General features: G+C 47.3%; 1 protein-coding gene across 9 annotated transcripts in view; it reads right to left on the reverse strand.

Moving 5' to 3' along the window:
* Positions 1–9,372: 9,372 nt before the first annotated feature.
* The window catches only part of senp6a (SUMO specific peptidase 6a), a 34,844-nt gene continuing 30,785 nt past the window's right edge, over positions 9,373–13,431 (reverse strand). For 8 of the 9 annotated variants that reach the window (XM_040125220.1, XM_040125219.1, XM_040125227.1 and 5 more), the window contains 5 exons: positions 12,519–12,655; positions 12,337–12,425; positions 11,768–11,836; positions 10,604–10,754; positions 9,373–9,658 (listed from right to left, as the gene is read on the reverse strand). In XM_040125220.1, coding sequence (XP_039981154.1) covers positions 9,422–9,658; positions 10,604–10,754; positions 11,768–11,836; positions 12,337–12,425; positions 12,519–12,655 — 683 coding nt within the window. In that variant the 3' untranslated portion in view covers positions 9,373–9,421. The remainder of the gene's footprint in view (positions 9,659–10,603; positions 10,755–11,767; positions 11,837–12,336; positions 12,426–12,518; positions 12,656–13,431) is intronic. The other variant, XM_040125221.1, reaches the window with a different exon arrangement.

A 13,431-nucleotide genomic window follows, 5' to 3' on the forward strand; every position in this document is an offset into this window, starting at 1 on the left:
TAATAACAACAATAATAATAATGATGATAATAATAATAATAATAATAATAAAAATGTTCTTAGTCTTAGCGAATAGTTCACAGCTGCATTTCTTAAATTAAATAAAAAACCAATGGATGTTTTACTGACTCAGCTCACTCAGAATACAGAAGTGCTGGGGTTTTGGTTTAGATCCCGATCAGAGTACAGTAAAAAAGAAACCAAACGGGACTGATAATGACACCGCATCACGCAACACTACTTTTCCATTGAGGGAAGCAGCTAATTTAATATCACGCAAGGCAGAAAACTCTGTCACGATTTCCGGGGTGAACGCTTCACTCTCGGCTCTCAGGTTCACGTGCCCAGGATGGGATCTAACAGGTGACGGGTCCTATTGGCACGGTGCATTGATACTCAAAAGACCGGACTCTGTATCGATCCACCCCCACCTAGAGATTACTGTTTTGGTTTTGTTTTTTAAATAGCATAACATCAGTGCAGCACAATCCAAAACATCTTGTGTAGCCCTTTTTCATAGCAGGGAAAACGCGGGCGAAACTAGTTTTGCTTTAGGAAGGATCAGTAGGCCGTGACAGTGAGTCGGCATGCGCGGGACCCTGGAACTGGTTCACCTGAAGGAAATGCACTTCTTCTGTTTTTTTGTTCTATCAGTTACACCTGTGCACTGCCACAGAAGGCGCCCGCCCTGACCATCGGGAGCAGTTTGTGGGTTCAGGTTGCCGGGCACGTCGGCGTTCTTGATCATTTCCCCCGGAAGTTTCCTGGACAGAAAAGGGTGTTTTTCAGGCAGCAGTTATATGCAAAGCGTTCAGTCGGTACACTTCCCAGGTCGGCTGAACATGGAAACGTGTGAAATCACGTCTGTCTACAGGCAAGCAAGGATTTGAACATAAATGTATTGTGCATTTTCTATCAATACGTGGATGATCCATGAATATCTACTTCTGTTTAAATTGGGCTCTTTTGCTTTCTAGTACATCCCTGCATTTAGTGCCAAAAAACGTCTTTGGAAATGATTTGGAAATGACAAAATTACAGACCCGTTAAAAAAAAAAAAAAACACCAGACCAAAGTTTTTAAAATGATTTTTATCCTCATAAACTCTGCTGGCAGTTGGCATATGTGACACTGAGGAGTAATACCTCCAGGAACGTTGGGGATTAACTGGGACAGTGTCAAAGACGACGGCAGTGGTGCTAATCTCTGTCTGCTGCTGCGCCCGCTGCCGGTCACGGCAGACTGAGGTGTCGGGCCGAAAAACACTGATGAAATATTGATCATCCTGTTAATCGGTGGACAGCAGCAGCCACAGTGGACGGAGCAGTGGCAGAGGACGGAAGTGGAATGAAGTGGAAGCGACAGTGGAGCGTGGCGGTGGACGGCAGAGGACGGAAATGGACAGAAGTGGACGGCAGTGGACAGCAGCAGCGTGGGAGTGGACGGCAGTGGATGGAAGTGGACGGAAGAGGATGGAAGTGGAAGGACGTGGAAGGAAGTGGACGGCAGTGGATGACAGTGGACAGCAGAGGACGGCAGTAGATGACAGTGGAAAGCAGCAGCGTGGGAGTGGACGGCAGTGGATGGAAGTGGACGGAAGTGGAAGGAAGTGGACGACAGTGGACAGCAGCAGCGTGGGAGTGGACGGCAGAGCAGAGGACGGAAATGGACAGAAGTGGACGGAAGTGGACGACAGTGGACAGCAGCAGCGTGGGAGTGGACGGCAGACGACGGCAGAGGACGGAAATGGACGGAAGTGGACGGAAGTGGACAGCAGCAGCGTGGGGAGTGCAGGGCAGAGGACGGCAGAGGAAGTGGAAGGAAGTGGACGACAGTGGACAGCAGCAACGTGGGAGTGGACGGCAGACGACGGCAGAGGACGGAAATGGATGGAAGTGGACGGAAGTGGACGACAGTGGACAGCAGCAGCGTGGCAGTGGACGGAAGTTGGCTGGGTCAGTCCACCACTTTGTTCCAGACTGAAATATCTCCATCATTTTCTTCTAGGTTGCCATAAAACGTTGTACAAACATTCATGGTCCCCTGATGATGGTCCCCACTAACTTCACTTTACCTCTAGCGCCACCGCGAGGTTCACACTTGTGGCTTTGAGCGAAATGTCTCAACAACTACTGCCACGAAATCCGGTTCACACGTTCACGTTCCGCTCAGGACGAGTCGTCACAACCATCTTTGATCACCTTCTGACTTTCTCCTCTGGCGCCATCATCAGGCCAGAATTTTAATTTGTTCAGTACTTTGGTTTACGAGCAAATATGTGAGAAACTAATGACGTTCCCGTCAACCTCATCTGCACTTGTTCTTCTGATTGTGAAAACATGGTAACATGGTAGCAGGGCTGTAGACTCTTAGTCTTGTTTAATCTGCATCTGGATCTGCGTCACATGGTGGGCAGTAACGGGGTATGTTTGCCAGACAGTGGTTGTTGTTTTTTTGTTTTGTTTTTTCATTGATGTTAGTGCAGCAGTTGATGAGAAAAAATGTTCTGGCAATAAAACGAAAATAAATCCTTTCAAAAATTCCTGAATCTGCACCGAATGTTCATCCCTTGTTCCTCGGTCCACGGCCTAACTTACCACCAAGGTTCATTTAAATCTGGTCTTTGATAGGTCCTGCCAACCGGTGTGTCTGCACTGAACCTGCCAGAGGTCACCAGGCCTTCAGAAAACATGTGGGTGGTTTTTCCTAGTTTTTCTTTTAAATAGTTTAAGGCTCTTTAGTTCATGTGAGTTTTTAAAAAGCTAAGCTACATGATCCTGGGCTTTTCTACCACAATTAGAGCTCTGCCACAGTACTGGACTTTAAAATAGGAGAATCCTCATCAATAACCAAGACAAACTGATTGTTGTCTAAGTATTAAAGGTTCCTAGGGCACCCTGGTGTCCTAGGTGTTCTCAGTTTGCGTCCTGCCGGGGGCTTTCGTTGGATGTCATACCCCACCCCATCTCTCCACTGCCCAATTAAGTCATAAAATGTCCCCAGAATAGTTAAGGAGACAAACCAACTGTAGAAAACCTAAAGATTCCATATGGTGTAGAAGTGAAACTTGATCTTCTGGCTTCTGCTTCCAGAAATGAGAGAACCTCACTCAAAATCCTCATTGACATAAATGCAGATTTCCAACAATCTGGACCTGCTACCCTGTTTCACGGTTCGCTCGGTTGCTTGTGCAGCGTTCCGTTACAAGCGGCATTTACAAAAACCATTTTGGAGTTTGCCCAGTTGAGCAGAACATTTCATAATAATCAGTGTTTAAAATAAGAAGGGGAAACCCGAGGGACACCGAACCACGTCTGTGACGACTAAGCAAACCTCGTTACCGGTGAAGACCATGAGATGTGGGTGAAAGCCCTGAAAAGTGCCAGAAAGCGAACCTTGAGTTGTTATTATTCTATCAAACTGAATCAAATGTTGTCTGTGTTGCAGCGGCAGAGGGCAGCAGCAAGGACGTTCGCTTCCACGACAAGTTAATTTATATTTCATGTTTTAATATTGTAAGTCTTCGCTACAGACGAGCTCAGGAGCGGGACGACAAAACACATTTCAAGAGTCATGAATGTTTTAGTGTCCGGGAACATAACACTGGCGGAGTCGTCTCTCCCTGATGAGTAGGTCACTCAACACCGCACTGAAAGCTGAGAGCAGCATTTCATAACACACCGCGTGAGACGGCGGGAGACACACCTGTCCACATTTACATTTCAGCCGTTTAACGGATGCTGGTGTCCACACAGACTTGGCCGTTTTTGCTTTTGCCTTCGGTGTGGATGGAAAATTAGATGGGCTGAGGCCATTCGACCGACTTTGACTGAACCGTCCACTATATGGTCCTGACGGTGTCCTCGATTGCCTTTGTCTGTACGTTTAGTTTCATTGTCCCCAAACTGGCGGGGGGGTGCAGATCTGACTCATAGGTTCAGATCTATGACCGAACAGCCTTATCAGACAGAATCGATGTGACGTTTACCGCTGACAGAGGCAGTTTAACGTCATGTGTGGGGTGTCCTGTTAATCTAGGGGTCACGGGCAACTGACCGTGTACTCACGACGTCCCGATTTCAAGTTTCAGTCTCTGCCCTCCAATATTCTGTAAATTCTTTTATCAATGAAGGCAAAAATACCCCCCCCAAAAAAACATTTTCTTGCCCCCCTTAACCTCGTTTTAATTTTCGGTGAACTTGCGGGACACAGAATGCACCAGAATGGGTGCCGAGATTAATCTCAGGGGTTGTGAGGTGATTAAACAAGCAGGATGATGCTTTTCTACACATTTTTAGATTTTTAATTTTTTTTAATTCTTCCTCATCTTTGCTTTTTCTTGTTGTGAATTACTAGATCATTTCAACTCACCTTGGGCCCCTGTAAAGTATTCAAATAACACAATCTGAGAAGGAAAAAAAAAATCACTTTAACACTGGTGCAGGGACGTACGAGTGTTATTTTAACCTGGTATATACTGGGTGCAGAGCTCAAAATATGTCAAGTATTTCTAGTTTTCCAATATTTGGTGTTGTGGAGTACAGGGCACGCTAACATGATATACTGATATCCAGCGGAAATTAAACAACACGGATCATTATCCTCCCAAAATGTTAAGCTGCAAGCTGCATAAAGCCGATAACTTGTGAAATCAAGAAGTGTTTTTACCGTGTTAGTTTTTTCCCAGTCCCAGGTATTTAACCTCCGTGGGGTCGTTGTCGGGGGCCATTTATGTCACCTGGTTCGTTGGTGCTCCTGGCTCTTGTAACGACAGTCGTTAAGAGACATCGGAGTCACCTGAGGCCAGGTCCAGTGGCCCCCGGTTCAACCCTTCTTGGATAATCGTGACCTGGGATACTGAGAATCTTCACAGACAAAACTCGCATGTATAACCAGCAGGTATAAGAAATAACGTGGAGAGAAAGCATTTAAATCGGAAAATTTAACACTGAAAGTTGCGTAACTCAACTAAAATGCAGCAGCGAGTGTCTCCGAGTTCACAGGCAGCAGGAAGCAGGAGTAATATCCACAGGATCACGATGCACGATCATGTTATGCCATATTAGCAATAATACCTAATCTGAGGCTGATGGTTTTTAGAGCTGCACTGTTGTTGAATAAGGTGTTGGACCACCTGACATCCACGCAAAAGACGCGTAAACGTTTTGACTCCCAGATGGACATCTGCAGCCCCAGAGCTGCTAGCGCGGCTGAAATGATTTTCTCTCCAAACACAGACGCAATTCATGGGAACTGTTCAACATTTTGGGAAATATGTCTGTTTGCTTTCTTTATGAGAACGAGATGCGACGGTTGATGCCACTCGAATGTCTGTGCGTTCATTTTGGAGCTGGATTCCGGACCTGGTTAGCCTAGCTTAACATTAAGACTGGAAACAAGGGGCTCTTTCAAAGTACAAGAATACGCCTATAAACATCTCTAAAGCTCACAAATAGGAATTCAAAAATGACAATTTGTTGTGCGGTGTAACGATTTTCCTGCTGGATATCAGTTTATCCACTCACCCGGTATTTCTGTGTATTACGCTAAAGCTGGGTTAATCAGCTCCCGGCTCCATGCTGGGACACCGGTGCAGGCTGGGCGCCTCCCAGTGTGAATGCGAGTTGTGTGAACATGACCCAGTTTAGGTCGGAAAATCTGCATTGACTGTACAGTATCCCCATTACATCTAAAAAAAAAAACAAAAACAAAAACCAACAAACCCCTCTCTGAACAAATGAAGGTTTAATTTAAACCTGGCAGTGACCAGAGCCGACACTAGAGATTAGACCTGGCTTGTCTGGCACGTCACGGTGTAGAGTTTCTTATTCACCTTCTAAAATATTTATGCAACACTTAATCCATGACTGTTGGGTAGAGACCTCACAGGTAGTTTCAGATTCAGGTGTTGTCTTCCAAATAAAAAGAAAAGATAAAAAAAGCTGCGTCCTGATTCAGGGACTGGAATATTCAGAAGTCCAAAGTAAAGAAGGACTAAACAAGTCAATGTCATTATCTTGTGCTTACCATGTATTTGTGTCCAGGATTTTTTTCTTCCAAGCAGATTTGCTGAGTTTTCTGATTCACTTTAAAGTGGAAAGTAAAACCTGGCACGTCTTCTGTGAAAGAGTTTGGTTTTAAAGAAATGGTTTGGGAAATACGATCATTCGCTTTCTTGCTGAGAGTCAGTTGAGAAGATCAATACGACTCAGTATGGCGGTAAATATGAAGCTACAGCCAACAGCCAGCGGCCCGTCAGCTGGAAACATGGGCGACCTCTAAAGCTCACTAATTAACATTATAAGCACATTTCTATTCCTTTCATTTCCTGAATGGATTTGGAGATTTTTGTCAGTACATGTCAAGACTGAGCGATCAAAACTTAAACATGCATTAACAGATTTTTTTGGCAAGTCGAGGGCAGAGCAGCAAGCTGAACACAAGACTGATATGTTACCACCTTATGAAGTTGTTTTTGGTTGATATGCGATTAGCTGCCTGGTTACACATCCGGCAGACACAGAGAAAAATTATCTTCCCACTGGAGTTTCAACATTCCCTCTCTTTTAGCTCTGATTTTGGTCTCCACCAGCTCCAGAGGGAAACATCTGGCTCTTTAGCTGCTATACGGTCCGCCGTGTCCACCAGCTGGTCTCTGACTGTGTCTGTCTGCCGTTTGCTAAAGAGCAGGTAATGGACGGTGGCTTCATCTGAGCATTTTTTTGGTTGAAAACAGCTTGAATCATATATTAGATGAGCTGTAAAAACCAAAACAATGAGCTAGAAGAAGCCAAATCGCTCCATAGAGTTTAGGTGAACTGCAGAGTCTGCTGATAAATTTTCTCTCTGTTTGACACTACAAGCAGCCCCTTCCTCTTTACCCACAGTCTTTTGATTTATTGTTGATATACAAATATTGGTTAGAGAATCTAAGACGGTGCCGCTAATTAACGGAAAATTACCCACCGGCCATTTTAAATGTTGATTATTTGTTCTGAAAATGTTCCGTTTTCATTCATCTTCGACTAAATGACTAATCAAACAACTTAAATCGAGGTGAATAGATAATGAAAGTAGTCAACAGCCGCAGCCCTACTTTAATAAAACAAATCCACACAAGGGAAATATGAAGTGGCGTGGAGACTTGCGTCTTTATATCAGGCTTAATTTTTAGTGTTTTTTTTCCTGTGTCCCGCTTCAATTTTATGCATAACAGCTTGTTTGTGTTACATTTTTATCAAAATTTATTTTTATATTTTTTCGTCTTTTCCAGGTCCCGCGTTGGACTGAACCTTTTTTTAATTCTGATTTTCGTCGTTTCTCGAATAACTGTACGAGTGTATTAGGTGTGTGTTGTTTGTGGGAGGAGAAAAAAATAAAAAAAAGAAATCAAATCATGTGAAGTATACAAGCATTTTTCTTTTAGTCGTTTCTTTTATCGGAAGCGCTTTAAAGCTATCTTTTGTCCAAGAGTCTCAGGACTTGGAAATAATCACGATCGTATTCACGACCTGTGTAGCAACACACACACACACACACACACACACACACACACACGGACACACACAGAAAATACAATCTTAGCTGTATTCCTTAACAAATGTACACAGCAGGGGAGGAGGAGGATGAGGATGAGGAGGAGGAGGGTGAGGATGAGGAGGAGGAGGGTGAGGATGAGGAGGAGGAGGGTGAGGATGAGGAGGAGGAGGGTGAGGATGAGGAGGAGGAGGGTGAGGATGAGGAGGAGGAGGGTGAGGATGAGGAGGAGGAGGGTGAGGATGAGGAGGAGGAGGGTGAGGATGAGGAGGAGGAGGGTGAGGATGAGGAGGAGGAGGGTGAGGATGAGGAGGAGGAGGGTGAGGATGAGGAGGAGGAGGGTGAGGATGAGGAGGAGGAGGGTGAGGATGAGGAGGAGGAGGGTGAGGATGAGGAGGAGGAGGGTGAGGATGAGGAGGAGGAGGGTGAGGATGAGGAGGAGGAGGGTGAGGATGAGGAGGAGGAGGGTGAGGATGAGGAGGAGGAGGGTGAGGATGAGGAGGAGGAGGGTGAGGATGAGGAGGAGGAGGGTGAGGATGAGGAGGAGGAGGGTGAGGATGAGGAGGAGGAGGGTGAGGATGAGGAGGAGGAGGGTGAGGATGAGGAGGAGGAGGGTGAGGATGAGGAGGAGGAGGGTGAGGATGAGGAGGAGGAGGGTGAGGATGAGGAGGAGGAGGGTGAGGATGAGGAGGAGGAGGGTGAGGATGAGGAGGAGGAGGGTGAGGATGAGGAGGAGGAGGGTGAGGATGAGGAGGAGGAGGGTGAGGATGAGGAGGAGGAGGGTGAGGATGAGGAGGAGGAGGGTGAGGATGAGGAGGAGGAGGGTGAGGATGAGGAGGAGGAGGGTGAGGATGAGGAGGAGGAGGGTGAGGATGAGGAGGAGGAGGGTGAGGATGAGGAGGAGGAGGGTGAGGATGAGGAGGAGGAGGGTGAGGATGAGGAGGAGGAGGGTGAGGATGAGGAGGAGGAGGGTGAGGATGAGGAGGAGGAGGGTGAGGATGAGGAGGAGGAGGGTGAGGATGAGGAGGAGGAGGGTGAGGATGAGGAGGAGGAGGGTGAGGATGAGGAGGAGGAGGGTGAGGATGAGGAGGAGGAGGGTGAGGATGAGGAGGAGGAGGGTGAGGATGAGGAGGAGGAGGGTGAGGATGAGGAGGAGGAGGGTGAGGATGAGGAGGAGGAGGGTGAGGATGAGGAGGAGGAGGGTGAGGATGAGGAGGAGGAGGGTGAGGATGAGGAGGAGGAGGGTGAGGATGAGGAGGAGGAGGGTGAGGATGAGGAGGAGGAGGGTGAGGATGAGGAGGAGGAGGGTGAGGATGAGGAGGAGGAGGGTGAGGATGAGGAGGAGGAGGGTGAGGATGAGGAGGAGGAGGGTGAGGATGAGGAGGAGGAGGGTGAGGATGAGGAGGAGGAGGGTGAGGATGAGGAGGAGGAGGGTGAGGATGAGGAGGAGGAGGGTGAGGATGAGGAGGAGGAGGGAGAGGAGGAGGAGGAGGAGGGTGAGGATGAGGAGGAGGAGGGTGAGGATGAGGAGGAGGAGGGTGAGGATGAGGAGGAGGAGGGTGAGGATGAGGAGGAGGAGGGTGAGGATGAGGAGGAGGAGGGTGAGGATGAGGAGGAGGAGGGTGAGGATGAGGAGGAGGAGGGTGAGGATGAGGAGGAGGAGGGTGAGGATGAGGAGGAGGAGGGTGAGGATGAGGAGGAGGAGGGTGAGGATGAGGAGGAGGAGGGTGAGGATGAGGAGGAGGAGGGTGAGGATGAGGAGGAGGAGGGTGAGGATGAGGAGGAGGAGGGTGAGGATGAGGAGGAGGAGGGTGAGGATGAGGAGGAGGAGGGTGAGGATGAGGAGGAGGAGGGTGAGGATGAGGAGGAGGAGGGTGGGGTCATTTCAGGGGCTGATGGGTAAGTTTGGCGGCGGGCCCGCGGACCCAGAAGTCTCTTCGATCTCGGGATCCTCCGGCGAGCCGGGCGGAGCCTCGGCCTGGTCGGGCTCCTCCCTGTCCAGTTCTTGTTGAGCCTGAATCTTCAGGATCAGCTCCTTGATCTCCTCGCGCTTCGTCTTCATCCGCTGCTGAGGAAACCACTCGGACAGGTTCACCGGCAGATGAAAAGTGGGAATCGGATTCTGCACGGAAAGATGAAAGAAGACGGATTATTTCTTCGTGTAACCTGGATGGTATGAAACTCCACCAGATGTGGATTCATCCGCCGCTGGAAACAGTCCCTAACAAAAAACAATTTTGAAAAAAAACAAACAAAAAAACACTAATTTTGAAATAAATATTTGTATAATCAAATATCGTGTTAACTTAGAGAGTTTGGTTTTAATGGTTTATTTATACATTTTTCTATGTAACTTTATATCATTTTTTTTTAATTATATCTTGTTTATCTGACATTTAACAGTCTGTCCACTGAGCGAAAATGTGAAAGATGAAGAAGGCATGAAATCCACGAAGGAACCGTGCCCTTTGTGTCGAAAACAAAAAAGGTTTGCTCGAGCTTTTTCTCGTTTCCACAACGGAACCTAACGAGAAACGCGTGAGGAGAGAAGAGCAGTTCGTGGGCTAGATAAAGTTCAGCTCTGCACATTTGTCATCAGTTTTCCCGACGGCGTTAACGGTTCATAAAATTCAAAATCAGTCTCTGCGGGAGCGAATGTCACTTTCCAACTTCCTTAGAAGGACACGACTGAACGAGCCTGCAAACCACTGCACTAAAAGACTAAGTGCAAGGAAAGGAAGAAGAAACGAGGAAAAGAAAACAAAGATTTATTACATGTTTTTAGTTGCAGCTGCACATTTTGGTTCTTAAAATGTCCACAAACATGAATGAAATGAGCCTTGATTCCCGAAGCAGTTTGTCCAGCAAAGTTTTTCTCAACTGAACTGGAAAAAAAAATACTTTAGAGTGAAAAAGGAGGAGGACGGAAATGGAATAAAAACGGGAACACGCAAACTCAACGTGAGAAATCAAGCGCTAATAAAATCAGAGGAAAACTACGTTTGATGTTTCGAGCGGGAGGACGTTAAAAGGTTCTGAACCCACGCGTCGAAGTTCCTCCCCTCACCTCGAAGAAGCTCTCCACATACTGCAGGATGTAAACTCCACAGTCGCTGAAGTTATCCTGCTGAGGCACACGCGGGCTGGAGCCCCTCATCACGTCCTTCCCGAAACTCCGCTGAGTCCCTTTACGCACCTCCCACTCCACCTCCAGGTACCTAAAACAAACGCACACAGTTTCAGTCTCCAGCAGCAAAAACAATCATTAAACTTTAGTTTGTCTAGTTTCGTTTTTGGATCATTTAAGTAGCCATTGTCCTACCAGCTGGAACCTGAGGTATTTGTCTGTCAAAAGGCTTCTGACATTTCTTGTTCGGTCAGTGAAAACTCTACTCACCCCCCCCCCATACTGTACATATGAATCCAAACCATCATAACACTAACTAACTACGTCCTCTGTGACCACAAAGGTTGGAAACATGAAACAGTTTAAAGGATCGTACCTTCAGAATCTTTTTCCTTCGAGCCAGACGTAATTTTTCATCATTTCACTAAGCTGTGAAACGAAAACCTTAAGACTTGAAATTCGATCCAGCGCAGACTCCAAGACTTTGAAAAATCTCCGAGCCGCTAGACGGCACAAGGACAATTTGTCCCTGACGTGAGGTCGCGCAAACTACCCCACCGATCTCAGACCCGGACCAGGTGTACGGTTTACGAGAGGATTTCGCTTGGAGAAACCCGAGGCGATATGAGAAGAAAGCCGCGTGAGGAGGAGGAGGAGGTCACCGTGGGGCTGGAGTTGATGCATCCTTCCCCGGACGCACTGTATGTGGTGTGCGCATCACGCTGCTGGACCAGGGTTTGGGTACGTTTTGCGTCCCTTTGCTGCATCGTATCGTTTCACTCCATCTCCTTTGCACTCTCATTGGATACTGCTCTTTTCTGGTCTCGCACTCGTTTCCACTACATCTAGTTTCTGGCTACAAGAAAATCCAGCATGTTTTTCCACGCAGATCTAAGGACTTAGTCTGGGACGTACGAATCATGGTGTCAAGTCTTGCAGTCTGCGCTGGCCCTCGGTCGCCTTTATGTTTGTCGGCGCTGACGCTGAGGTTATGCCACCGACACAAAGGCCGATCAAACTCGGGCATTTTCCCCGACAACAAACCCTAATCTACGGATGTTGTCAGGTCTGCCGGTCAGTGCAGGGGCAGCAGCAGGGACTCACTCTCTCAGAGTTTTCACCACCGTCGACCTGGCCGGACCGCGCAGGGAGTCCATGATGAGAATGCAAGGCCTGCGGAGAGACAGAAGAGTCCACTTTCTGTAAACCTTTAAAAGTCACTGGGGCGTAAAAACCAAGGACGCTGCCCCCGTTCAGTTTGCTTCAACGGGCCCCCGGGATGCCCAGAATAACCCTTTTAGATGCAGTGACTGTCTCCAAGCTTCAAGCTCGTTATGTTAACAGGTCGACTTTGGGAAAGGCTGTACGTCAGCTGTACCGGTAACTAGAAGGACATCGATGTATTTAAGAGAGAAAAAATTCCTTTAGACACTTCGGGTGAGAAATGATTTCTCAGAGCATCTTGGAAAAGCTTTTCTAAACGCAGTGGAAGTCTACATACAGCTGAAGTAATCTTAGGATCCGGACCGGGTGGCGTTTGCCGGCTCATAAACCAACCTGGCGAGGTGAGTACACCCGCTCATGCCCTCCTACTCCCGCCCGCGGCAGCAATTCAACATTAACGGGGCGGCAGCGCCACCTGCAGGCGAAAAGCCAGAAGTGCGTGCACTCACTGTTTGCAGAGGTTGGGTTTGGAGGCCAAACCGGAGGCGTCAGAGCTGAGCGTGTCTTCGGCCAGGGTCCCGTCCTCACTGCACTCGTCCTGAACACACACAGGGTTTCAAATGATGCTTGGGTTTTTTGTTTTTGTTTTGTTTTGTTTCATTCAAAGCTTCTTGAATTCACCCCGACTGACCATCAGCGTAACGAGCAGACAGATGAGAGGGCACAGAGAGCCCAGTACCTGACAGGAGCTCTGGTCGTCCGAGAAGGTGTAGGTGTCGTCGTCTCCTTTTCTCGAACTGTAACAAACACTGATTCTGTGCAACTCGCCTAAAACACAAAAACAAAAAAAACAAATCACGACCACAAACACAAATGAATCTGCTACAGAGAACAAACTGTTAATATCCTCTCTGCTGGTCTGTGTTTATTAGAGTATTAAATGTCACATTTTTCAGACATTTATTTGCTTCCTGGAAAACCGGACCGTTTCTGAGTTGAGGCAGTAAAACCGACTCTCCTGAGATGAGCAGTGGGAGGAAACAGGCTGCGGAGAATTACGGTTTTCTGTCGATGAAGGTAAATCAGAAAAACACGGTTTGAACATTAACCTCTGATGATGGGAACCTGCTCCATCCTGATCCCACAGCTCTCAGTTTGAGATTTTTCCATCTGCTAGTCCAGTTTCATTTAGTGATTTGTTTGTTCTATGATATAAACAAACCAGGACTTGTGACTTTTTTCTTTTCCTCCCAAAAATCAAGAATGCATGTTAGGAACCGACCAACTGACCATTTTGGGGGGTCAGGTCTTTAGACTGAGACCCGTCCTCCCAGTCATCCATTCACATCCATTCACATCTCCACAGCACGACGAGCAGCTTGCTTGTTTCAGAGTTCTTCAGAAAATTAATGTGCAACTACCCTGATAATCGTTTTAATTAAGAGGTTAATCAAGGAAATAATCTGCAGTTTTATTTCATGAGCTGACATTTTTGGCAACAGCTCCAAAAAAAAGGCACGTTGCTGCCAAAATGTCGGCAATGTCACAGAGCAATAACCTACTCTGCTTATCTGTCCTTCTAAAGAGCTCCTACCATGTGAGCC

Source organism: Xiphias gladius, chromosome 4 (genome assembly GCF_016859285.1).
Source record: "Xiphias gladius isolate SHS-SW01 ecotype Sanya breed wild chromosome 4, ASM1685928v1, whole genome shotgun sequence".
NCBI lineage: Eukaryota > Metazoa > Chordata > Actinopteri > Istiophoriformes > Xiphiidae > Xiphias > Xiphias gladius.